At 43.1% G+C, this 24,633-nt stretch overlaps 1 protein-coding gene across 2 annotated transcripts; it reads left to right on the forward strand.

The window, feature by feature from the left end:
• The first annotated feature begins 1,222 nt into the window (after window positions 1-1,222).
• LOC141561209 (ectoderm-neural cortex protein 1-like) lies at window positions 1,223-24,040 on the forward strand. 2 transcript variants are annotated; one of them, XM_074300525.1, is made up of 4 exons: window positions 1,223-1,383; window positions 18,318-18,404; window positions 20,127-21,938; window positions 23,052-24,040. In XM_074300525.1, the coding sequence occupies exon 3, from the start codon at window positions 20,139-20,141 to the stop codon at window positions 21,906-21,908; it is 1,770 nt and encodes a 589-aa protein (XP_074156626.1). In that variant the 5' UTR covers window positions 1,223-1,383; window positions 18,318-18,404; window positions 20,127-20,138; the 3' UTR covers window positions 21,909-21,938; window positions 23,052-24,040. The 2 variants fall into 2 exon arrangements, with proteins under 2 accessions (XP_074156626.1, XP_074156617.1); XM_074300516.1 differs by lacking the exons at window positions 1,223-1,383; window positions 18,318-18,404 and adding an exon at window positions 18,578-18,729.
• Window positions 24,041-24,633: the final 593 nt, after the last annotated feature.

Genomic DNA, 24,633 nt, shown 5'->3' on the forward strand with positions numbered 1-24,633 from the left:
AGGAAGAAGAAAGAAAGAAAGAAAGAAAGAAAGAAAGAAAGAAAGAAAGAAAGAAAGAAAGAAAGAAAGAAAGAAAGAAAGAAAGAAAGAAAGAAAGAAAGAAAGAAGAAAGAAGGAAAGGAAGGAGGGAGGGAAGGAAGGAAGGAAGGAAGAAAGAAGGAAGGAAGGAAGAAAGAAAGAAAGAAAGAAAGAAAGAAAGAAAGAAAGAAAGAAAGAAAGAAAGAAAGAAAGAAAGAAAGAAAGAAAGAAAGAAAGAAAGAAAGAAAGAAAGAAAGAAAGAAAGAAAGAAAGAAAGAAAGAAAGAAAGAAAGAAAGAAAGAAAGAAAGGAAAGAAAGAAAGAAAGGAAAGAAAGGAAAGAAAGAAAAGAAAGAAAAGAAAGAAAGAAAGAAAGAAAGAAAGAAAGAAAGAAAGAAAGAAAGAAAGAAAGAAAGAAAGCAAGCTTGGCAAGCTACTTAATCTTTCTGTTTTGGTTTTCTCACCTGTGAAATGGGACTAGTAATAGTACCTATCTCACAAGGTTATTGTGAGAATCAAATGAGACTATATATATATATATATAAAATTTACACACAGACACACAAACATAAACACACATGCACTTGGCAAACCTTAAAGGACTCTATCCATGTTGGCTATTGGTTTTACTTACTCACCCAGAATGTCCTCTCCCTCTCACTTCAAGTTAGTTGGAGAAAAGTGATTGGAATTCAGAAGAAGGATGAGGTTTATTTGTATATAGATGTGTGTGTGTATGTGTTTGTGTGTGTGTGTAGAGAGAGAGACAAATACACACAGAGTAAAATAGATAGTAGATAGATATAGAGAGACAGAGACAGAGACAGAGTTATTTAGCTGTTTTTCAGTCATGTCTGACTTCATGACCCCTTTTGGAAACACGGAGTGATTTGCCATTTCTTTCTTCAGCTCATTTTACAAATGAGGAAACTGAGGCAAGTAGGGTTATGTCACATAGCTAGTAAGTGTTTGAGGTTGCATTTGAACTCAGGAAAATACACACACACACACACACACACACACACACACACACACACACGAGTCATCTGGACCCAGAAGGGCACATGACTAGCTGCCCTGGAAGCCAGTCAAGCTTTTATTTGTGTCCCTCTGAGGAACACTAGCTAACAAGCACTGAAGTCTCTCAGTATCCAGGAGACTGACACCATATATTGCAGAAGCCTTGACCAGCCTTGGCAGAGGGCATTTCCCCACCTGAGAGTTCCTCATGTCAGTGAAATCATAGATCTAGTCCCCATCATTATCCTGCCTGAAGGTGATAACGGAATCTCTGGCTGTTGTGAGATTTCTATGAGAGTGCAGAGAGAGAGAAGAATTACCGACAGAGCCTTGGGGACCACCCATGGGTAAGGAGTAAGTTTTGGACTTGGACTTGGAGCCAGCAAAGGAGAATTGTGGGAGACCCTTGAATGAGGGGGTACTTCAAAAGCTGAGTGAGAGAGGATCCAGATGAAGCAGGGAGCCCCAACACTGTGTCTGATATTTTGGAGATGTCAATTAAGCATGAAGGCTCTATGAGCCTCAGTTTCCTCATATGTACAATGTACAGGTAGACTAGATAGTTAGCTCTTGATCTACAACCCTATCAGACTTTGCCCCACTCCTCTACTGTTAACCCTTAGAATATAGAGATAGATATGATAATGTAATCAATGAACTTAAGCTGTAGGGAAACTCTGGGCTTATCCTTCTGATTCACACTGGTTACCTAGCTTAGGTCCCAGAGCAAAACTGGCCGTATCTCTCTCTTAGGGTTTAGTGGTAACCCTGAGGAGCAGTGAGACCCTTCTATTGCTACTGGCCCATTTCCCCCCACCTCCAGTTTTACTCCTAGTATTGATCACCAGTGATTTCTGCCCCAATATCATTTGCCAGTTTGAGTCTCTCCCTAATATCAGTTTACCAATTGGTCGATGCCTCCATGGTATAATCAATGAGCAATGAAAGTAAATTAGCTTTTTAAAGGGATGTTTACTGTAACCTTCAAACTGAGACATACACTTTGATCTACACCTCAGGCTCTGGGTACAGTAGGCTTACACTTGAAGTGACAGCTACAGATATTCCTCCTATCAAGTTCAGTCCCAGTGTGGTATTGTCACACTGGCATTGCCATAGACAATGGGTGAGTTGCTCCTTTGTTTTCTGCCTGTGGTGCCTTAGCTCCTGGGTTAATTCACTATTTAGATGGCTTATGAAGTTCCCTCCTTGGGGTTGTGCAGGCTTCTCATCATAGCTCACCTAAGATAGCAATGGTAATTTGTTCTCATCACTGGATTTCTAGTGTCTCTCCTATCTTTTTTTTTTTTCTTTTTTTTCCTGAGGCTGGGGTTAAGTGACTTGCCCAGGGTCACACAGCTAGGAAGTGTTAAGTGTCTGAGACCAGATTTGAACTCGGGTCCTCCTGAATTCAGGGCTGGTGCTCTATCCACTGCGTCACCTAGCTGCCCCTAGAGCTTTTTATTTTCAAAACATATGCACTGATCATTTTTCAACATTGACCTTTGCAAAACCTTGTGTTCTAATTTTTCCCCTCCTTCCCCTCACCCCATCTCCTAGATGGCAAGCAATCCAATATATGTTATACATGTTAAAATATATTAAATCCAATATGTGTAAACATATTTATACAGTTCTCTTGCTGCACAAGAAAAATCAGATCAAAAAGAAAAGAAAATGAATAAGAAAACAAAATGCAAGTCAACAATATCAAATAGAGTGAGAATGATGTGTGATCCACATTCAGTTCCCACAGTCCTCTCTCTGGGTGTAGATAGCTCTCATTACAAGATCATTGGAACTAGCATCTATCATCTCATTGTTAGAAAGATCCACGTCCATCAGAATTGATCATCATATAGTCTTGTTATTGTTGTGTACAATGATCTCCTGGTTCTGCTCATCTCACTTAGCATCAGTTCATGTCAGTCTGTCTGGGCTTTTCTGAAATCATTCTGTTAATTGTTTCTTACAGAACGATAATATTCCATTACATTTATATACCATAACTTATTCAGCCATTCTCCAATTGATGGGCATCTATTCAGTTTTCAGTTTCTAGCCACCACAAAAAGGGCTGTCACAAACATTTTTGCACATGTGGGTCCCCTTCCTTCCTTTAAGATCTCTTTATCTCCCATCTTTTAAAAGTTTCCACTCTATCTTCAATACTCAACCTAAAATCAGGAAAGAATAAACACGGCAGGACAGAAGAAATAGCAGGGCCATACATTCATGGACCACACCTGGCAGGTCTGGGTTTGGGGGTAGTGAGGAGGACATAGGACACAGAGTTGCTGTTTCTACCCCACCTGGAAGTTTATAGCAGTTCTTCCTCTTTCACCACAAGGGAAATAAGAGATTAAATTCTTAAATTGGAACCATTTATATACACACTCACTTCCAATTTAGTATCCAATAAAAAGTCTTTCATCACATCCTAAGGAAGCAGTCACTGAATGTCTATTACATCTTCTGAAGTAGAGGATAGAGTCCTTTATTCTGAATTCCCAGAAGCAGGCTCACCGAGTCTCCCAGGAGAGGTTGGCAGGATGAGAAATGATGAAAAAGTATAATTAGTCCACTTTGGCTAAAGTATAGAAGAAAAACACTTGAAATTTTAAACTGTTTGAGGGCAAGGAAGAATTGGGTAAGGGTTAGAGACAAAAAAGGAGTTGGGATAAAGCCGGAGAAAAGGACTTTGACCTTAGTTTGAGGATGTGCAATTAAGGAAGTGAAACTAATGAGGGAAAGGAAAGGGGGAACCCCATTTCTCGGCGCATAGATAATCCCATGAGGCGCAGTGTCCCCTGTAAAATGAATTTACAGGCCCGAAAACCTAGATTGATAAATAAAAGGTTTATTGTAGGAATTTGGAAGTAAAGCTCAGTTAGAAAGACGCTAGGGCCAGAGACGCTGGGCGGGCAGGGACCCTTACATGGCTGGAAGGGTACCATGTGTTGGCTGGGAGGGCTCCTGCAATGAGAGCCGTCCGGCTTGGCCCTTTTTATACCTAGAAGATGATGGGCGGTACCCCTAAATTCTGGCGGGCTTTTCAGTTAGCTCAGATCAGGTGAGGGCTGGGGGAAGCTGAGCTGATGGGGCTGGGCCCGGATATTCAAAGGGTGCCTTTGACCAGGATTTGTGAATCAAGGTCAGTCATGGGTTGGACAATTAGAAAGGAATCTTAAAGGGACCCCCCCAACCCTCATCAAATCAACTGGTCAATCAATATGAATTTATTCAACACTATATGCCAGGGGCTCTGTTAGATCATGGGAGATACAGAAGATCCAAGTAAAAAGTAAAAGTAAAAAACAGTTTCTAGCACCCAAGGAGCTTATACATTGCTGGGAAGATGACATGTACATAAGTAGGTATTATATATACACTAATACACAAGTGATGGGGATGAGTGGGGGCTAGGGCACTTTCCAAGGAATTGGGCAGACACTCTGAATTTTTTCCTTGGACATGTCCTTCAGCAAGGGGCCAGAGCACATGCTCTAATGAAAGGGATCAAACTTCATGTCCTTGGTGGGGATGGGAGGGGGAGAACAAGTACCACCACTTAAACTTTATATAATTTGAATTATCACTAATCAAACTTTCTATAACTTTCTACTGTCTCAAAAGCCCTCAAGACCTAACTGATTATATAACTAAGTACTTGGACTGTACGGGAGTGGGCAGAATATAACTATAACTATAACTATATATATACTAATCCCATCTGGGAGTTCCTGTCCACCTGAGATCTCTTGGTGATTTAAAATAAAAACTTTTTTACTTTTAATTAAGTAAATTCTTTTCCTTCACCCTCGCCTGGTCTCATACACCATAAAGCCTGGAAATCCCCCAACAATAAGGATGATGTATGAGTAAAAGGGGGAATTGCCACAATCTGAGATCCTTTCATCAGGATCTGTCAAAGATTCAATGTTGGGGAAACTAGCCAGTCAGGTCCAGCAGTGCCATTAACTTTGATCTTCCAGGAAATATCTAAATTAAGTAAAAGTTTAACTCTGATGAGACCATAAAAACCTTGTCCTTTATCAGATCATTCTCTGTACTGTGTTGCCTAACAACCACACTGTAAGGTTAAACAGAGATCTGGGAGGAGCCAGGAGTGTCTGAGAGGGTAATCATCCATAAAAAAAACTGGCTGTAGGTGGAAATGAGAGTCAGCTCTAGATATGGAGCAAATTCTCTGGGTGACAGAGCCGGGATAACCCTTCACCTCCATTGCATTCACTCTGCAGCTCAGGGATGGCTGACTCTAGACATGACTGGATTAGCTTTGGGCTTCCAAATGAACAGAAATGGCCAAGACAAATTTGCCTCCTGCTCTCCTGAGCTTACATTTTAATTACTTCAGACAAAAAGATTCCTCAACTGCCCATTTTAATCATTTTAAATCTATTTTTGAACCATATAAATGTATGACATCTGTATATTTAACACATGTGTATAAACACATTTACACTATACATAAATGTTATAGCTTTTGTAGTATATGTGCATATGTGCTTGTATACATGCAAATATATACACATAGACACATAGTTACTCTTCTACTTTTGTATATATGTCCATATTGTCTTTCCCACAACAAGGAAGAGACAATGGAGGGGTAGGAATTGTTTTCGCTTTGTTTCCAGCACAGGGGGAGGCCACAGAGTTGTCAATAGGATTATTACTCCCTTCTGGCAAGAATGTTTCACTACTTGCAGAAGGAGGGCAGGAAAGAGGCTGGTCCATGCAGAATCCTCCCCTCTTCCTCTCTCTCAAAGCCAGGAAAACCTACGTTAAAGTCTTGCTTCAAATACACATTGGCTATGTGACTAATGACAAATGAATCAGTCTCTCAGGGGTCTATGAACAACCCTCTAAGCCTTTAAGTTTCAGAGAAGCTGAATCGCTCAAAGAAATATTTCCACCAAAACCACAGGGTCCAGTTCCATCTCTTCCCTTTTTACATTTTTTTTAAACTATGAATTTAGCAAACATCTATTGGCATAAACATTTCTATCTATAAAAAAATAGGAATGTATCATGTATGAAACAACTTCCGTCGTGTATGTGTCTGTGTATGTTTAAGTATGCATTAAATTTGAGAGGCAAGTAGTGAAGAGAGCACCGAGTGGGACTTAGGAAGATCTGAAGTCCCGTCCCAGACACTTTCTTAGCTGTGGGACTCTGGGCAAGTCACTTAACCCTGTTGGCCTTAATCCACTAGAAAAAAAAAATATATATCTCCAATATCTTTGCCAAGAAAACAGTATGGTTCATGGAGTCCCCAAAGAGTCAGATATGATTGAATAACAATAAATGAAATTTAATAGGCAGTATGTAGAGTGAATAGAGTCTTTGGAAACTAGGAATATCAGGGCTCAAGTTTCTCCTCTGACATTGATTGGGTGATGCTGGGCAAATCACTCATCCTCTCAGTGCTTTACACAGCTCTCTAAGATTATAAATTTCAGAGATAATGCTGACTTGGATTGTAAAGAGTCCTCCAAATTGTGGGTTCCTTATGATGGGAAAGAACCCCAAAACTAGATTTGGGGTCACAGAAAAGTCGGAAAAAAAGCACACTTTTCCAGACAAGCCTTTTCCAAGTTAAGTGGCTTCATTCAATTGGAGATTTTGGTCAAATCACCCTCCACTGATCTTTTGTGGTGGCCTGGATGCTCTTCAGGAAATTCCAGACTCTGGGAAAAAGCCTTCAAAATGATTTTATTCAATTCTAAAAAATAGACTAAAAAATAGTCACTTCCTATTGAATGACTTGAAACTCCAAGAGAAGTATCTAGACCTGGGGGCATTGACTCTCTTTTCAATTGGAACCTAGCCCCAGACAGTCAATAAAAAGACAATTTTGAACTCCAAATCTCTGCAGAAGTCCGAAGTAAGATTATGCTTTGCCAAGGGACTTTTCTTGACACAGCTGCCTGCCAGGACTCTTGCCCACTGTGAAGATACCTTCTTCTCAGTGATAACCTTTATTTCTCTAACAGGACCTCTTGCTACTAAGAACTCTGTCTTCCTAGCAAAGCCGGCTTCTCAGTGCCAATAAAAATCCCTTTTATCATTCAGACATTTCGTGTTCATGGATTCTTTTACATTGGACCTGCGTCTCCAACCAAAAGGGATTCTCACATCAATTCTCTACCACTAGAACTACATCATTTATACCAATAAAATCACAGAGCCAGTCCCCTTCCCTTTGGTAAATTTAACTCAGCATCCAAAATTTCATCTTTTGAAATTTATTCTGTGAATTTTCAAATGTTACATTGATGCTTTTCCCCTTTTTTTCTCCATTTCTTTTTTTTTTTAACTATCACTACCCACCACTTCCTCCTACCTTTAATAAAAGTCCTCCCTTATAACAATTTTAGAAATTATAGAACAACACATTGTTCAGATCTGAAAATCTATGTCTCCTTCTGCACCTTTAGGGCATCACTTCTTTGCTAAGAGGAGGAAAGGATGCCTCATTATGGGCCATTTTTGGTTATTGCCACTTCCTTCTGTTCTACTGAAATATTACATTTTTGGACCTTCGAAATATCCTTCTTGGGGCAAAGAATCTGTTGCCCCAAGCTACTTATGGCCCTGGTGTGATGCAGGTAGGGCAAGGCAAGAAGTGACTACAAGGAAAGAGAATAGACAATACCAAACAATATAACAATGACCAAAAAAAGAGATGGAGAATCTAGAGAATTTAGGAAAAGTTCCTTAACCTGGCTCATCATCCTCTCCTCAGTTTCTACTTTTCCTCAGCTTTCATGATGATGCCCTTTCCCATTCTAATCTTCCACTTCTGTCAATATAATGAACTGATCCTCTATCCTACCATCAGTCAAACATCAGAACAGTCACATTCTGGAAGACCCGCAAGTATTCTGGTTCCTCCATCAAAGACCTGACATTTCTCTGACTGACTATAACTTATCATTGCATCTCTCCCTATGCCTTACCCCCTCCTAAAACAATCTTGTCCTCTGCCCAACCTTCAATCTCTTCAATATCTTATTAAAGTCACTGGGATTAAGTGACTTGTCCAGGATCACACAGCTAGCAAATGTCTGAGGGTAGATCTAAATTCAGGTCCTCCTGATTACAGAGTTGGTGCTCCATTCATTGTACCATCTAGCTACCATCACCATTCAGGACTTTCTCAGGATATTGTTCTTTGAATTTAATTTTCATTCCTTCCTAATCCTGGCCCTAGAGTTAAAAAATTCATCTCTGGGGGCAGCTAGGTGGTGCAGTGGATAGAGCACCAGCCTTGAATTCAGGAGGACCCGAGTTCAAATCTGGTCTCAGACACTTAACACTTCCTAGCTGTGTGACCCTGGGCAAGTCACTTAACCCCAGCCTCAGAAAAAGAAAAAAAAAAATTCATCTCTGCCCTCTCCTTTCGTCTCAAGGAGAAATATACATTAGCAGGACATCTTTGAAAGTTATATATTTAATTTATGATATTACATTTGTTATATCATTCACTGAATATATGTATATACCATATTTAATATGAAAGGAAAAGCAAGGCATATAAAATAGATTTACAACTTTATACCTAGTACTCCAACTTTTATGTTCAGGTTTGTATATGGAAAGCCTTTTTTTATTTGATCTTTGTTTAGTTCAGAATAAAACAAGTAGAAAATGCTTTAAAAACCAAATGATTGAAGGCAGTTCCAATACAATTGTGATGGAAAGAACCATCTGCATCCAGATGGGACTATGGAGACTGAATGTGGATCACAGCATAATATTTTTTCTTTCTTTTTTTAAAATATATTTTAATAGTTTTTATTTACCAGATATATGCACGGGTAATTTTACAACATTTACAATTGCCAAACTTTTTGTTCTAATTTTTCCCCTTCTTCCCCCTGCCCCGGGATGGCAGGTTGACCAATACATGTTAAATATGTTAGAGTATAAATTAAATACTATATATATATGTATATATATATATATATATATATATATATATATATATATATACATGTCCAAACAGTTATTTTGCTGTACAAAAAGAATCGGACTTTGAAATAGTGTACAATTAGCCTGTGAAGGAAATCCAAAATGCAGGCAGACAAAATTAGAGGGATTGGGAATTCTATGTAGCGGTTCATAGTCATCTCCCAGAGTTCTTTCACTGGGTATAGCGGGTTCAGTTCATTACTGCTCTATTGGAACTGATTTGGTTTATCTCATTGTTGAAAATGGCCACATCCATCAGAATTGGTCATCATATAGTATTGTTGAAGTATACAACCATTTCCTGGTCCTACAGCATAGTATTTTCACTTTTGCTGTTGTTTGTTTGCTTGTTTTTTTTTTTTTTGTTTGTTTGTTTTGTTTTGTTTTTCTTTCTCATTTTTTTCCCCTTTTGATCTGATTTTTCTTGTGCAACATGATAAACGTGGAAATACATTTGGAAGAAAAAAAAACAAAGCAAAGTGAGTTGGATCTAGATTGGGGTAGATTTCAAATGGCAGACTGGAGTTTGGAATTCATTCTGAAAGCAGCTTTAGCCTCTATTCCCACTTCTTTTGCTCTCCCTGTTGGCCTCTGAGATAGGATTCCAGATGCAAAAGTGTTTGAGAAAGTTCCTACCGTAATCACATTACCTGTTTGGAAGCAACCAGTCTAACTAACCCAAGTGTTTTCACATGGGAAAGGCTCTCCAAGGTCTTCAAAGACCTTGATATAGGCTGTTGAACTGTTCCTTGAGTGAAATTGGCCAAAATACCCAGGGGGAAATTCATCTAAAGGCACTTTGTCAAATACTCTAGAATACCCACTTTTTGTGTGTTCAATGGGATCTTTTTTCAGTTCAATAGTGCATGCTATATGCAAGACTGTGTTAGGTGCCAGCATTTTTTTTTTTTTAAGTGATACAATTCTTGCCCTTAAGGGGCTTATAGTCTACTGAAGAGGGAAGGGAGCAATATGCTCCTATATGTATTTATCTTCTCTCTGTCTAGGATATTCTCCCAAATTACCACTCCTACTGACAAGCATAGAAAGTGTTCTGATCAGTGGAGGAAATAGCCATGGATGCCACATCATAGCAACTCATGGTCCTAAGATCAATCCTGGTTATGGAGGAAATACATCCTTACACTTAGAACTGTAGCTCTTGAATTCCTACTGAGATATCTCTTATTTATTTAAACAAATTAGTCATAAGGAAACAATAAACACTTTTTGAAAAAAAATTTTTTTATTAATATCTTCTGCTTTTACTCAACTAGATATCTATCCCTATGTACCATTTCTTCTTCCCCTTGTGAAGCATCCCTTATAACAAAGACTTAAAGAAAGAAAAAAAAATTCATTAAGATCAATAAACACATTGACAAAGTCTGACCTATGTAATGTTCTACACCTGTGGAACATTGACTTTAGCAAAGGAGCAGGGAAAAGTGACTTCTTGTTTCTTGTTGGGGCTAATTATGTTCTTCATAATTTTGCCATATTGAATTATTTATGGTTCCATTAATTATTTTACTAATTGAAAAGATAAGGCCAGTTCTTCAAACAATATAGGATCAAGCTTTCTCAGTCAGCCCCTATCATCAATGAAGTTCCTGTAATCATATCAGCTCCAGGTACCAAATGTTGGCACTGACTGCCTTTAATCAGCTAACCTTGGCATTTTTTCAGCTCTATTGGTTTTTGTATTTTGTCTTCAATTTCTGTAAGCATTTGCTCTCATCAGTTTCTCTGTCTTTTTAAACCTCAAATCAGAGCCTCTAATCATATGTAAAAAAATTCCAAATCTACATTTCTGTCAGATGTGCTACAAAGAATTAGCAGGGTCCAAAATAATTCTTTCCAAGTTTCCAAAAAAAAAAAAAAAAAAAAAAAAAAGAAACCCTCTGTAAATTAGCTATTGGGAAACTGCATTAATCACCTTTATAATTGCTCAGTACTTTGGCCTCTAAAAAGCATGCTTTCACTCCAGTCTTCTCAGAATTTTGGGTCTCTCCTCAAGATGCTTTTTTATGAGGGGTTACCTTTTCTGCCTTTTTCTTCAACACTGTGTTTTTCTTCAAGGTGCCTTTCAGTATATATAAACAAAAACAATATCTATTCACCTTCCAAAATAAATAAAATAAGAAAAGGGAAGCATCTTCCATCTATATGGTGTGCATATGAATAAGGATAAGACAAAATAAAATGTGATAGGGATTTTAGAGATACTCTGGTAAAGTGCTGTTAGAAAACCTGAGTAGGCAGAAACACTTCTTATTCCAGAAGTTGGAGGAAAGCTCATGTCAGGAAGAAGTAGAACCAAAAGTTAGAGCTGAGAAGGGAGCACATCCCAAGCCTTTGAGGTACAGTCTCACAATTGAACACAAATGGATAACCCAGTCCAGTTTGGATGTCCTCCCAGGGGTGTGTGAGGATCCGGTGAGATCATAGCTATAAAGCATTCAGCACAGTGCTTGGCACATAATAAATAAAATCTGTTTCCTTATTTGTATAATGAAGGGACTGGATTCTATGACTTTTAAGTCTCCTTCTTACTCTGATTTTGGAATTTTTTATGACTTATGATTTTTTTCTTTCTTCCATTTACTTATTTATATAATTTCCTTTTTCCCCCCCTCTCAATGGAATCCTTCTTCCTATTTTTCCCCATTTTTTTTTTTTTAATCAATAGGGCCTTTCCTCTTAGACTATTCCTTGGTTTATTGTCTAAATTTTGTATATAACCATTTGCTTTTGTCTTCCCTTTTAGATGATTGTTAAACTCCTTGAGAGTCTTTTGCCTTTCTTTGTGTTCCCTTAGCTATTATTGTTGTTGTTGTTATTAATGTAAAGTTATTAATTAAGCTTTCATTTATATTTCTACAAGTTGTTTTGCTGTAGTAGTTGAGGCAACATGTCTCAGTGGAAAGACCCTGAACCTGGAGGGATAAAACCTAGGGGCAAATTCCAGCTTTCACACTTATTTAGCACACATGAACTCAGACAAGTGATTTAACTTCTCAGAGATTCAGTTCCTAAAGTGCAAAATGAAAGGATTAGATGAGATGACCTCTTAGATCCCTTCTGGATTTGTGAATTGATCTTATAAGTCCTGGGTTTTTTCTGGGCTGGATGTGACTAGATGGCTGCCACAATTCCTTTTATCTCAAATTCTTTGTTTGTACATCTGTTTATATTGCTTTCTCCCAAAGGAATGTAAACTCCTTTAGGGCAGGAAGTGGCTCATTTTTGTCTCTGTATCCCTAAAGCTCTGCACAGTGTCTGGCAGACAGTAGACACTTAATGCTTGTTGGATGAATAAGAGTGAGATTGGAAAGGCAGAGGGGGGCCAATTTGTGAAGGAGCAAACAATACAATGGACCGAGACTGCTTGATTTGAGAAGGCCATCAGAGACAGTGAGTGGCCTTTTTTTCTGGTTTCTTTTAACATGATGGTTTAATCCCACTGAGTTGGGTAATCCTACTTACTGGCTAATCCTACCTGGGTGTGGATAGGATTTTGAACTCCACAGGTAGGGTCACACCCAGGTTCTCCCAGATTAAAAGCAAACATCCAGGAAATCCCAGGCCAGGAACCCACTGAAAATTCTGAAGAGAATCTAAGCATTCCCCATTTTTCTTCCAAATACTATTTCTCTGTGATGTGGTGGTTAGAATGCGGGACTGGGATTCAGGAGAACTAGGCTTGGATACTAGCAGCATAACCATGTATAAATTACTTTTTAAAAAATTAATTAATTAATTATCACAAAAATTTTATGCATAGGTAATTTTCCAGCATTGACAATTGCAAAACCCTTTGCTTCAACTTTTCCCCTCCTTCTCCTCACCCCTTCCCCCAGATGGCAGTTGACCAATACATGTTAAATATGTTAAAGTATAAGTTAAATACAATATATGTATACATCTCCAAACAGTTATTTTGCTGTACAAAAAGAATTGAACTTTGAAATAGTGTACAATTAGCTTGTGAAGGAAATAAAAAATGTAGGCAGACAAAAATATAGAGACTGGGAATTCTATGTAGTGGTTCACAGTCAACTCCCAGAGTTCTTTCGCTGGGTGTAGCTGGTTCAGGTCATTCCTGGTCTATTGGAACTGATTTGGTTCATCTCATTGTTGGAGAGGGCCACGTCCATCAGAATTGATCATCATATAGTATTGTTTTTGAAGTATACAATGATTTCCTGGTCCTGCTCATTTCACTCAGCATCAGTTCATGTAAGTCTCCAGGTCTTTCTGAAATCATCTTGTTGGTCATTTCTTACAGAGCAATAATATTCCATAACCTTCATATACCACAGTTTACCCAACCATTCTCCAATTGATGGATATCCATTCAACTTCCAGTTTCTAGCTACAACAAAAAGAGCTGCCACAAACATTTTGGCACATACAGGACCCTTTCCGCTCTTTAGTATTTCTTTGGGATATAATCTTAATAACAGCAATGCTGGGTCAAAGGGTATGCACAGTTTGATAACTTTTTGGGCATAGTTCCAAATTGCTCTCCAGAATGGTTGGATTCTTTCACAACTCCACCAACAATGTATCAGTGTCCCAGTTTTCCCACATCCCCTCCAACATTCATCATTATTTGTTCCTGTCATCTTAGCCAATCTGACAGGTGTGTAGTGGGTGGTATCTCAGAGTTGTCTTAATTTGCATTTCTCAGATCAGTAGTGATTTGGAACACTCTTTCATATGAGTGGATATAGTTTCAATTTCATCATCTGAGAATTGTCTGTTCATATCCCTTGACCATTTATCAATTGGAGAATGGTTTGGTTTCCTATAAATTAGGGTCAGTTCTCTATATATTTTGGAAATGAGACCTTTGTCAGAACCTATACTTTATTTTCCCAATTTGTTACTTCCCTTCTAATCTTGTTTGCATTAGTATTGTTTGTACAGAAACTTTTTAGTTTGATGTAATCAAAATCTTCTATTTTGTGATCAATAATGATCTCTAGTTCTCCTCTGGTCATAAATTCCTTCCTCCTCCACAGGTCTGAGAGGTAGACTATCCTCTGTTCCTCTAATCTATTTATGATCTCATTCTTTATGCCTAAATCATGGACCCATTTTGATCTTATCTTGGTATATGGTGTTAAGTGTGGATCCATATCTAATTTCTGCCATACTAATTTCCAGTTTTCCCAACAGTTTTTTCCGAATAATGAATTTTTGTCCCTAATGTTGGAATCTTTGGGTTTGTCAAAGATTAGATTGCTATAGATGTACCCTTTTTTGTCCTTTGTATCTAATCTGTTCCACTGATCTACTGGTCTATTTCTTAGCCAATACCAAATGGTTTTGGTGACTGCTGCTATATAATATAGCTTTAGATCAGGTACACTTAGACCACCTTGAAAGACACTTTCTTTTGTATTCCTCTACATGAAGACTGCCAATTTCTCTTTGCCTTTGAATGGGCTAAGCCAGGTGGACTTCCTAGTCAACTAACCTGGACCGTTCTACCCCAAGGTTTCCAAGATATATTCGGGCAAGCCTTAGCTAAAGATTTGAGAGATCTTGAGCTGCCTAGCGGTAGCCTTATTCAATATGTGGATGATATCTTGCTCTGCAGTCCTACTAGGGAGGAGTCTCTGGCAGAGACAGTAAAAACCTTGAATTTCTTAGCCTCAGGAGGTTACAGGGTCTCTATCCAAGACCCACATTGCCTGCCAATCTGTCAAATATTTGGGTCACAATCTCACCCCCACCTCTCACTCTCTAGCTGAGGAGAGGAAGCAGGCTATCTTAAGTATCCCCCCTCCTGTTTCTAAGAAACAGCTGAGAACCTTCTTAGGTATGGAAGGCTTCTGCAGGATCTGGATCCCAAACTTCGGGATTATTGCTAAGCCCCTCTATGATTCTATTCAAGGTCCCCGTAACCTTCCTCTCGAATGGGGACCTGAGCAGGCCAATGCTTTTAAAACCTTGAAGGCTAAGTTAACCTCTGCTCCTGCTCTCGCCTTGCCTGACTTACAGAAACCTTTCTCTCTGTATGTAGATGAAAGGCGCGGGCAGGCTTTGGGAGTCCTTACTCAGTCTCTGGGACCAGATCCCAGGCCAGTTGCCTATTTTTCAAAGAAGCTGGACTCAGTTTCTCTAGGATGGCCTTCCTGTCTCAGAGCCTTCTTGATAGAGGAAGCCTCTAAACTGACCTTGGGGTCACCATTACAGGTTTTAACCCCCCACAGGATCCAAAGCATTCTAGAATCCAAAGGCCATCAGTGGCTCTCAAGTGGGAGAATGACTAAATACCAGGCTCTCCTGCTAGATACCCCTGAGCTGACTCTTCCAATCTGCCACACCTTAAATCCTGCCACCCTCCTCCCTGAAGTCTCTCAATCTGGAGAGATTGTCCACAATTGCAAGAACATTATAGACTCCGTATACTCTAGCAGAGCTGACTTGAAGGAAACTCCCCTTGAGAACCCAGACACTGAATGGTTCACGGACGGGTCTAGCTTCCTCAAGGATGGGGAGAGAAAGGCGGGTTATGCAGTGGTATCTCTTTATAGCACCCTGGAAGCTAAGCCATTGCCTCCTGGCACCTCAGCACAGAAATCTAAACTCATAGCATTAACCAGGGCTTTAGAACTGGGGAAGGGGATGAGAGTCAATATTTACACTGATTCCAAATATGCTTTTCATGTTTTGCATGCTCATGGAGCTATTTGGAAAGAAAGGGGCTTGTTGACAGCAAGAAACTTTCCCATTAAACACTCAGGAGAAATTCTATGTCTATTACAAGCTGTCCATGAACCCAAGGAGGTCTTGGTTATATTTTGCAGAGGGCACCAGAAGGGAGAGTCACTTCAGGCTAAGGGAAATAGGTTGGCAGATGCAGCTGCTAAAATGGCTGCCCTTCCGCCTCTATTGACACCTTTAATCACCCAGCTGATTGAGTCTTTTACTCCTTCCTACAGCACACAGGAGAAAGCTCTGGCAGAACAAAGGAGGTACAGTCTTTCTCCCTCTGGTTGGTACCAGACTCCCTCAGACACCTCTTAGTTCCAGAGGCAAATCAGTGGAAACTGATCTCTGGTCTGCACCAGGCTACGCATCTGGGGAGGAGTGCCTCCAATCCTTGGTAGGATGCGTTTTCACTGGCCCTAAGCTGGGGGAAACGATCAGGCAGGTCTGCCAGGCCTGCCCAATTTGTGCCCAGGTGAATCCTGAGGTAAGGACTAGCAACTAGATTTCACGTATATGCCTCCCTGTAGAGGTTTCAGGTTGCTTCTAGTGTTCGTGGACACATTCACTAACTGGGTAGAAGCATTTCCTTGCAGGACTGAGAAAGCCCACGAAGTATCTAAACACCTGTTAAAGGAAATCATACCTCGATTCGGGTTGCCTAACTCTTTACAGATGGATAACGGGCCAGCCTTTATCTCTCAGGTGACTCAAATTGTAGCCAAGCCCTTAAAATCACTTACCAGCTCCACACTGCTTGGAGACCCCAGGCCTTGGGGAAGGTGGAGAAAATGAACCCTTAAGTGAGTCCTCACTAAATTACGCCTCTTCTGAGCTTCGAGCTTCAAACCTTCAACTGCTTCTACAGCCTGGAGACTCTGGGACTCAAGGAGACACACCCTCTAGCCTCAGCGGCTGCCATCTTCAGATCCCGTGTTTCCCCTGACACGAACCCCCAAATGAACTAGGGACATCTCTACGACCCTCGCCAGCTTGAAGAAGCTACAGAAGATGAGACCTTCGTCCCTTTTCCCCCAAAGCATTTGGGGGTGCTTGTTTCAGGGGGGAAATGACATGGGAAACCTCTCTCTTCTAAAAGTCAGTCACCTTGAACCCAGGTTCCTTAATCCTATCTCGCCCCAGAAATAAACCCCCTCCCCTTAAGTACCACTGATCAATCTTTCTATAGAGTTCAGCTGACACTAACCAAGTTTTCTATGGAGCTGAACTAAAGTACCACTAATTAACTTTCAATAGAACTGAATTACTGTTAAGTACCACCAAGTAAGCCTTCTATAGATTTGAACGACCACCAAACTTTCTATAACTGTCCTGAAGCCCGTTCAAACCCCAGCTTCCCTATCGTCTCAAAAGCCCCCAAGACCTAACTCTGATCATAAAACTAAGTACTCTGGCTGTACCAAGATGCAGAACTCTCTAATCTCACCTTGGAGCTTTTGTCCACTGAGAGGCATTCCCTTAGTGATCCAAAAACAAGCTTTTTCCTTTTTTTTCCTCAGAATGGATGATGAGTGAATTCTTTTACAGACCTGCGCCTTGTCTCACACACTCAGCCTGGAACCCCCAACGTTCGATCTGACTTAATTTGTGTGGAAAGCGTTTTGTAGTTTGCTCATACAGTTTCTGACTCGGTAGATAGATCCCTAAATATTTTGTACTATCGGTAGTTACTTTAAATGGAATTTCTCTCTGTAGCTCTGTTGGATTTCGTTAGTGACATATAAGAATGCTGATGATAATTAACACGTTTTTAAGAGCGCTAGGCATTGGGTGTTGCTAGGGTTACAGTCTTATCTCAAGAAACTAGCATTCTAGCAACAACAACAACAAAAATGGATTGAGGAGAAAGGTGTTCAGGGGGTGCCTTTAGGTGTGCCTCAGGGTTCCTAACCAAGATCTTTCTAGAAGCAGCAGATGTAATAGAGTTAATTCAGTATTCAGTGTCACAGAGGCTTGAGTTCAAATCCTGCTTCAGATATAGAATAGCAGGATGAGCCTGGACAGTTCCCTAATTTCCTCTTGTTTTCCTATTTCCCAGAGCAGTGCTAAGGCTCTAATAAGAACATGCATATGCAGTGTTTTTGCACACCTCAAACCTAGCTGTCATTATTAGGAAGCAGGTTTTATTTTGTTTTCATTTCCTGCACTTTTTTCTTTAAAAAAAAAATAAGGGAGGGATTTTTCGTTCTCTTCATGAATTTTCTTCCATTCTAAGCATTCTAGGCTTTTTTTTTTTTTTTTTCATGCGTGGTGGTCCCTTTCCCTATGTATTCCTTCTGTAGACTGTATCCTCCGTTGCCGCTCTGAGGTGCTGCAGGGGACAGAACTGGCCTAGGAGTCACAGAGATCGGAGTTCGAATCCTGCCCAGCCGCGTTCTACCTCCTAAGGCAGTTGTGTGGGGGACGCGAGTTGTAAAGCGCCACGACTACAATTATTAGATCCTGCACCTGCCCGAGGTGGAGGGGGGGGTTGGGTAAGTTACATTCCCCTCCTGGGCCTCAGTTTACGCCTCTGACTCCCTTCCATCTCCAGGGAGCGGACCCATAGACCCCCAGGACACAAAGACCGGCCCGGCGCGGACGAGATCTCGAGAGGCTCGGCGGGATTCTAGAGCTAAAGGTATACTAGCTCCTGATTGGTCACTCTCACCAAGGGTCAAGTTACCCCTCCGTGATTGGTCTCTTTAGTACAAGACTGATGACGTAAGGGGCGGGGCCCAGGAGGCGCTTTTGGTCTGTGATTGGTCAATATGGATCAGGGAACTAAACCAATACTGGAGGACTCAGGCCGCCATTGGCCTTTACTGCGGGGGGCGGGACAGCCTCCGAGGAGGTGTAGCTAGGGCCGAGACCTGGAGTCGCGGAGTCGTTGGCTCGTAAGCGCGGACTTCGGTGGGTGCAGGGGAAAAGGAATCTTCGAGCTAGACCGGACCACGTGTTGTGTGGTGAGACTGAAGGGCAGGGGAACTGGGGGGCCTGGAAGGGAGGGGGGGACTGATGGGGTGTCGGAGGATGTCCAGTGGGGGAGGGGGAGGGAGAAGAGCCTGGGGAGGGCCGGGAGTCTGGTCGCTGGGTCTCTCTGATGGCCGCAGTCAGACTGTAGACTCCCCGGAGGTTTGAGGAGAGGTCGGGCGGCGGTTCTAGCCGGAGGAGTCTGAGGCGGAAAACGGCGGAGGAAGGTGTTGGGGGAGGGGGCGGCTGAGGGAGGGCTGTAGGGGGGGGGGGTCTAGCCAGAGGAGGGTGTGAGGGTCTGTGGCTGGTCTGAAAGAGGATAATGGAGGGGGGTCTGTGTGGGGGAGGGCCGATAAGAGAATCTTTGGGGGGATCTGATAGGGCTGGCTGAGGGTCTGGGGATGGGGGCGTGTGGAAGAGGATGTTAGGGAGATGTAATAGTGTCTGAGCATCTACGGGTCTGAGAGGATGAGGCAGGCCTTGCGGAGGGCTGGCCGAGGGTCTGAAGGAGGATGTCGGGGCCTCGCGGGAGGGGCGTTCGCTGTTCCGGGTGGTGGGCGGGGTGTCGGAGGGTGCCGATGATTGGGGGTAGGTGGGTAGCAGACCGGCCCTCCTGGGAGAGGGGATGCCCTGCTGAGCTAGCGCCCAGACCGAGCCGGCTTGGATGGGGGTGGGGCGGGAATGGGAGGCTTGATTAAAAGTTGACTCCAGCCGCTGTGTTTGGCTTTCTCTCCTTTTAAGTCCGGGGAGGGGCAGGGCCTCCGCTTCTAAGGCTGCTCCCCCTGTAGAGGGAGTTAATTATTAGCCGGCCCACGGCTCTTGGCGGTTTCTGTGTTTCAGAGCTCCAGGCTCTGCCCCCCTCCCAGCGGGGCTTGGTCAGTGCCTCCGGGCCAGCCAGTCGACACCCCCTGGTGGGCTCTCTCTGGTCCTGCCTCCGTGGCCCAGGATGTTCCTCCACCTCCGGGAAGAGCCTCCTTAAGGGGCAGAATTGGGAGGCGCTCTCAGAGGCCGACCCAGTGAGTTTGAGAGTGGAGGCGGGGAAGCTGGAGATGAGACTCACTAGTTGTGGGACCGGCAGCTTCGCCCTTTGTAAAACGGGGATCACTGCTGCACCACTCCCGGGGATGGGGAGGATCAAAGGAGCTGTCAGTCCAGTACTAGGCACTCCGGAGATAAACAGTTATCTACCACTTCGTCCGGCCCAGAGCCGGGTCATGTAGTCAGCAAACATTTATTAGGTGCCTGTGGTGTGGTAATGAGGTTATAGTCCTAGTTGTTTTAGAATCAAATAGAACCCGTCACAGAATACTTCCTGGAGAGAAGAAGGGCTCCTGTTCTGTCTCCCCCCGCACCTTGGGCCTGACTGCTGTCTGCTCCTCCCCTGTTTCAGAGTGCCGCAGAAATGTCCGTCACCAGCCATGAGACGCGGAAGTCTCGCTCCAGCTCCGGCTCCATGAACATCCAGATCTTCCACAAGCCGGGCCACGCCGACAGCCTGCTGACCCATCTGAACTTGCTGCGCCAGAAGCGCCTCTTCACCGACGTGGTGCTCAAGGCCGGGAGCGGCGTTTTCCACTGCCACCGCGCTGTGCTGGCTTCCTGTAGCTACTACTTTGAGGCCATGTTTGGGGGGGGCCTGAAGGAGAGCAGGGAGGGCCACGTGGACTTCGGAGACCGGCTGCACCCCGAGGTGTTGGAGCTGCTGCTGGACTACGCCTACTCGGCGAGGGTGCTCATCAATGAAGAGAACGCCGAGTCTCTCCTGGAGGCCGGGGACATGCTGCAGTTCCACGACATCCGGGACGCAGCTGCAGCCTTCCTGGAGAAAAATCTGCACCCCACCAACTGCCTGAATATGCTGGCCCTGTCTGACGCCTTTAACTGCGACCGGCTGTTTGAGCTGTCCTGGAGAATGGCTTTGGCCAACTTTGCTTCTTTGTACAAATCTGACGATTTCCTAAAACTCCCCAAAGGAAGGCTGCTGGAGCTGGTGCAGAGTGAAGACCTGGAAGTGGAGGAGGAGAGCCTGGTATATGAAGCAGTCATCGGATGGATCAAATGTGACCTGTCTGGCCGCCAAGACGACTTGCCAGAGCTTCTGCGTTCCGTGCGCCTGGCTCTTTTGCCCGAGGCTTACCTGAAGAACCAGGTGGCTGTGGAAGAGGTAGTAATGAGCCACAAACTGGGAGGGGAGATCGTGGCAGACGCCGTGCGCTGTAAAATGAGGCTCTTGCAGAACGATGGGCTGGTGACGGGCTTCTGCGCCCGGCCCCGGAAAGTCAGCCAGGCTCTGCTGCTGCTCGGGGGGCAGACGTTCATGTGTGACAAGATTTACACCATCGACCAGACCACCAGCGATATCATCCCCAGGACAGACATTCCTAGTCCCCGCAAAGAATGCAGTGCTTGTGCCATCGGCTGCAAAGTCTACGTCACTGGGGGCCGGGGCTCTGAAAACAGCGCCTCCAAAGACGTGTGGGTCTACGACACCCTTCATGACGAGTGGGCCAAAGCCGCCCCAATGCTAGTGGCCAGGTTTGGCCACGGTTCGGCGGAGCTGGCGCATTCTCTCTACGTGGTCGGGGGCCACACGGCTGTGAGTGGATCCTTCCCGGCCTCCCCCTCCGTCTCCCTGAAACAGGTGGAGCATTACGACCCGCAGACTAACAAGTGGACATTGGTGGCTCCTCTCCGGGAAGGGGTCTGCAATGCTGCCGTGGTTGGGGCAAAGAAGAAGCTTTTTGTCTTTGGGGGCACCAGCGTTAACCAGATTCACTTGCCCAAAGTGCAGTGCTTCGATCCCTGTCAGAACCGCTGGACGGCGCCCACTACCTGTCCCCAAGCTTGGAGATACACAGCAGCTGCTGTGCTGGGCAGCCAGGTAATTGTGATTGGGGGCGACACGGAGTTCTCGGCCAGTTCTGCCTACAGCTTCCACAGCGACACCTTCCAGTGGTCCAAGTTTGGGGATGTGACGGCCCGAAGGATTAGCTGCCGAGCAGTCACCTGCGGAAATAAACTCTTTGTGGTGGGGGGCTACTGTGGGACTCAGCGCTGCAAAACCCTTGACTGCTACGATCCCTCCTCCGACACCTGGAGCAGCATCACAACCGTGCCTTACTCCCTTATCCCCACGGCATTTGTCAGCACCTGGAAGTACCTGTCTGTTTGAAGAGCACCCTGGCAGAGAGAGATGAGGAAGGTAAAAACTACGTTTTGTCCTGGTTAAGCATCGGTTAGAGTTGCCCTTGGTACTCCAGGCCTGTAATAAGATGGCAACATGGGCTCTTTCTACTGCCAGACTCTCCCCAAATTGCTACTTTCTCAATTCCTGCTGTGGTTTTGCATTCACTTAAGTTTGCCAAACTATATTTAGCTCTCCTTAGCTATGGATTTTTAAAGTGTGGTTTTGAGATTAAATGTCATCGATAACTCAGACCACTTTGTAAAACTGCACATGTAGAAGCTTCCTCTAAGACAGATTTATCTAATCGTATTGCAACATGTCTTCTTCAGGTTCAGGAGACAAAATCTGCCTTACAGGAAACCTCAGTAATATCATAAGGCTCAGGCAGTGAGAAGGAATGGAAGATGGTGGGGAATTCTGAGTGGATAGAAACGGAGATTCAGTCTGGTTCAGCCACAGTGATAACCAGAGCTTGTCCACTGCCATTGTGGCCTTAAAGTGGATTTTCTTGGATGTGGCCCTTGTGCCCCCTGAGACTCTGGCTTTTTCATAGTTCAAGTGTTCACATACACTGGCCTTAAAACTTTGAAGCGATTCTTACTCATGTCTCAGACAGAACCTCCAACTTTTTAATTAAAGCTTTTTATTTTCAAAATATATACATGGGTAATTTTCAACATTCATCCTTACAAAACCTTGTAGAATCTCTAACTTCTTAGTGAGCCACAAATTGCATTAGAGAAAGTTAATATGCTTCCAGCATATAATACATAAATGAATTATTTTATGTCAGAGAAGGATGGGATCTGATCTTCTCAGGGCCAAGGGCAATTATTTTTAATTTTCTTTTGAAAAACACAAGCTTTTTCCTTAAAGGAAAGGATGGAGCTAAGCCATTTTCTGTATATTTTAGCATCTGCATGCTGTGCACCTAATCATTGCTTTTTGAGTTAAACACCTACCTACACCTACTAAAAGGAGAAAGCCCATTCCTTTGGTCCTAACTGCAATTTGTTTTGTAGAATCTAACTTAAAATAACTGGTTCCTTCTCTCCTGCTTCCCCCCCCCCCCCCAATAACCTCTCATTACTTAGCCATTAACCACATGATGCCTTTTATTCTCAACAGGAGACCTGGGTGTCTGCTTTCATTTTCTTGCTGCAGAGGATCCTCTTCGGCAGCCAAGTGTTGTTGCCTTTGGAATGTCCTGTCCACACCTGGAGTCCTACCTGGCACTTGGCAGGGTGGCATCTGTTACAGATGCGGCTTCTGGGGTCACAGGGGCAAAGGGGGCCTGCCCTCCAATGAGCAAGTGATTTGACTGATGCTGGTTATATAGCCTTGGGACAGATACAGGAGCCCATTTGGGTGAATGGAGGGAAGAAGAGACTCCCATGGCAGTGATCACAGCCTCTGGAAGATGGTGATCATAGTCACTGATCATTCCTTCCTGTTAAAAGATGAGGAGGGCAGTAGGTCAAGCAGAGAGGACTTTTTAAGGGACATGTTCACAGCTTCCTGCCCAAGTCGAGGAGGTGGTAGTCATTGCTGTCCCAATTACATTTCTGCCCTCAGGGGCCAAGCCCCTTCCTCTTCACAATCTGCTTTGCCAGTTGTGACACATTTGTCCACATTGGATTTTGGTTGGTGAAGAATGCTGACCAGTGTCGAGCCTCCTGGTCAATGTGGTGAATTACCAAGCTGAAGAGTCCTATTTTAGATCTAAAATGAGACGGGGCTGTGAAATGACAGCTGACTTCAGGGATGGGAAAATTAGCTAGAAGCATCTTTAGAATCTGTGTGGCTTTCCAAGATCAGGCAATGAAGATTCTTCCTCCCCCCCCCCCCCCGTTTTTTTTTTTTTTTTTTTTTTGGTAATATAAGACTTTGTAGTCAGCTGTTTAAGCAAAAGTCTTTCCTGACAGTTTTCTGTCTTTAGTTCTTTGACTTGTAATATTTTCTTGGAATTTGGAGTTTTTATTCTTGTATTAACATTTAATTATTAATTGCATCATTTATTTAAAAATTATTGTCATTTATTTAAAATTTAAAACATGTTTTTAATCTATAGTTTGTCAAGTTCAAAGTTGCCTTAATAAAACTAAGTCATAAGAGAAGAGGGCTGGCACTTCATGTTCCCTTAGTCCCGACCGCCTTTCAGTGCAGCAGGTTAAGAAAAATAAATTTCAGTTTTGCTGTTAGGTCACCTCATGGCTGCAGAGGACTGAGTCCCAAGTGAACTGACTGAGTCCCAAGTGAACTCACTGAACTGAGAGGGGCGGGGCTACCCAGGTGGAATCAAAGGCCTTAACTGGGAGTTCTCCAAAGATCAGTCTTAAAATCCCACTTTATTTTGAGATTTGCAGAGACAAACATACATGAGATCATTCAGCATAGCTGGTCAGGTTGGCACACCTACTGATTAAAGCATCTCAGAAGGAAAGAAGTTTCTATGATAAAGTGACAGTCACTCCACCCTGGTTGGTAAAAGGCTTACTTAAAGCTGGAATGTGTCTTGGAGGTGGCATTTATTCTCATGGCATAGATTGTATAGGTGAGTAGGCAGTGTGAAAACACTTCAGCCATTCCTGTGTACACATGATGCCCACTTAAAAACTAAATGTGCTTCAGTCCACAACCACTGCTCTTAAGAAACTCAAATTTCCAGCAAATCTACTTGTACAGGGAATCGGAGGCCTGGTCCTCACTT

The sequence above is a fragment of the Sminthopsis crassicaudata genome, chromosome 1, assembly GCF_048593235.1.
Source record: "Sminthopsis crassicaudata isolate SCR6 chromosome 1, ASM4859323v1, whole genome shotgun sequence".
Lineage (NCBI taxonomy): Eukaryota > Metazoa > Chordata > Mammalia > Dasyuromorphia > Dasyuridae > Sminthopsis > Sminthopsis crassicaudata.

What these genes read in the sequence shown, in the direction of transcription:
- LOC141561209 (XM_074300525.1), top strand. Translation starts at nt 20,139, where the DNA reads ATGTCCGTCACCAGCCATGAGACGCGGAAGTCTCGCTCCAGCTCCGGC.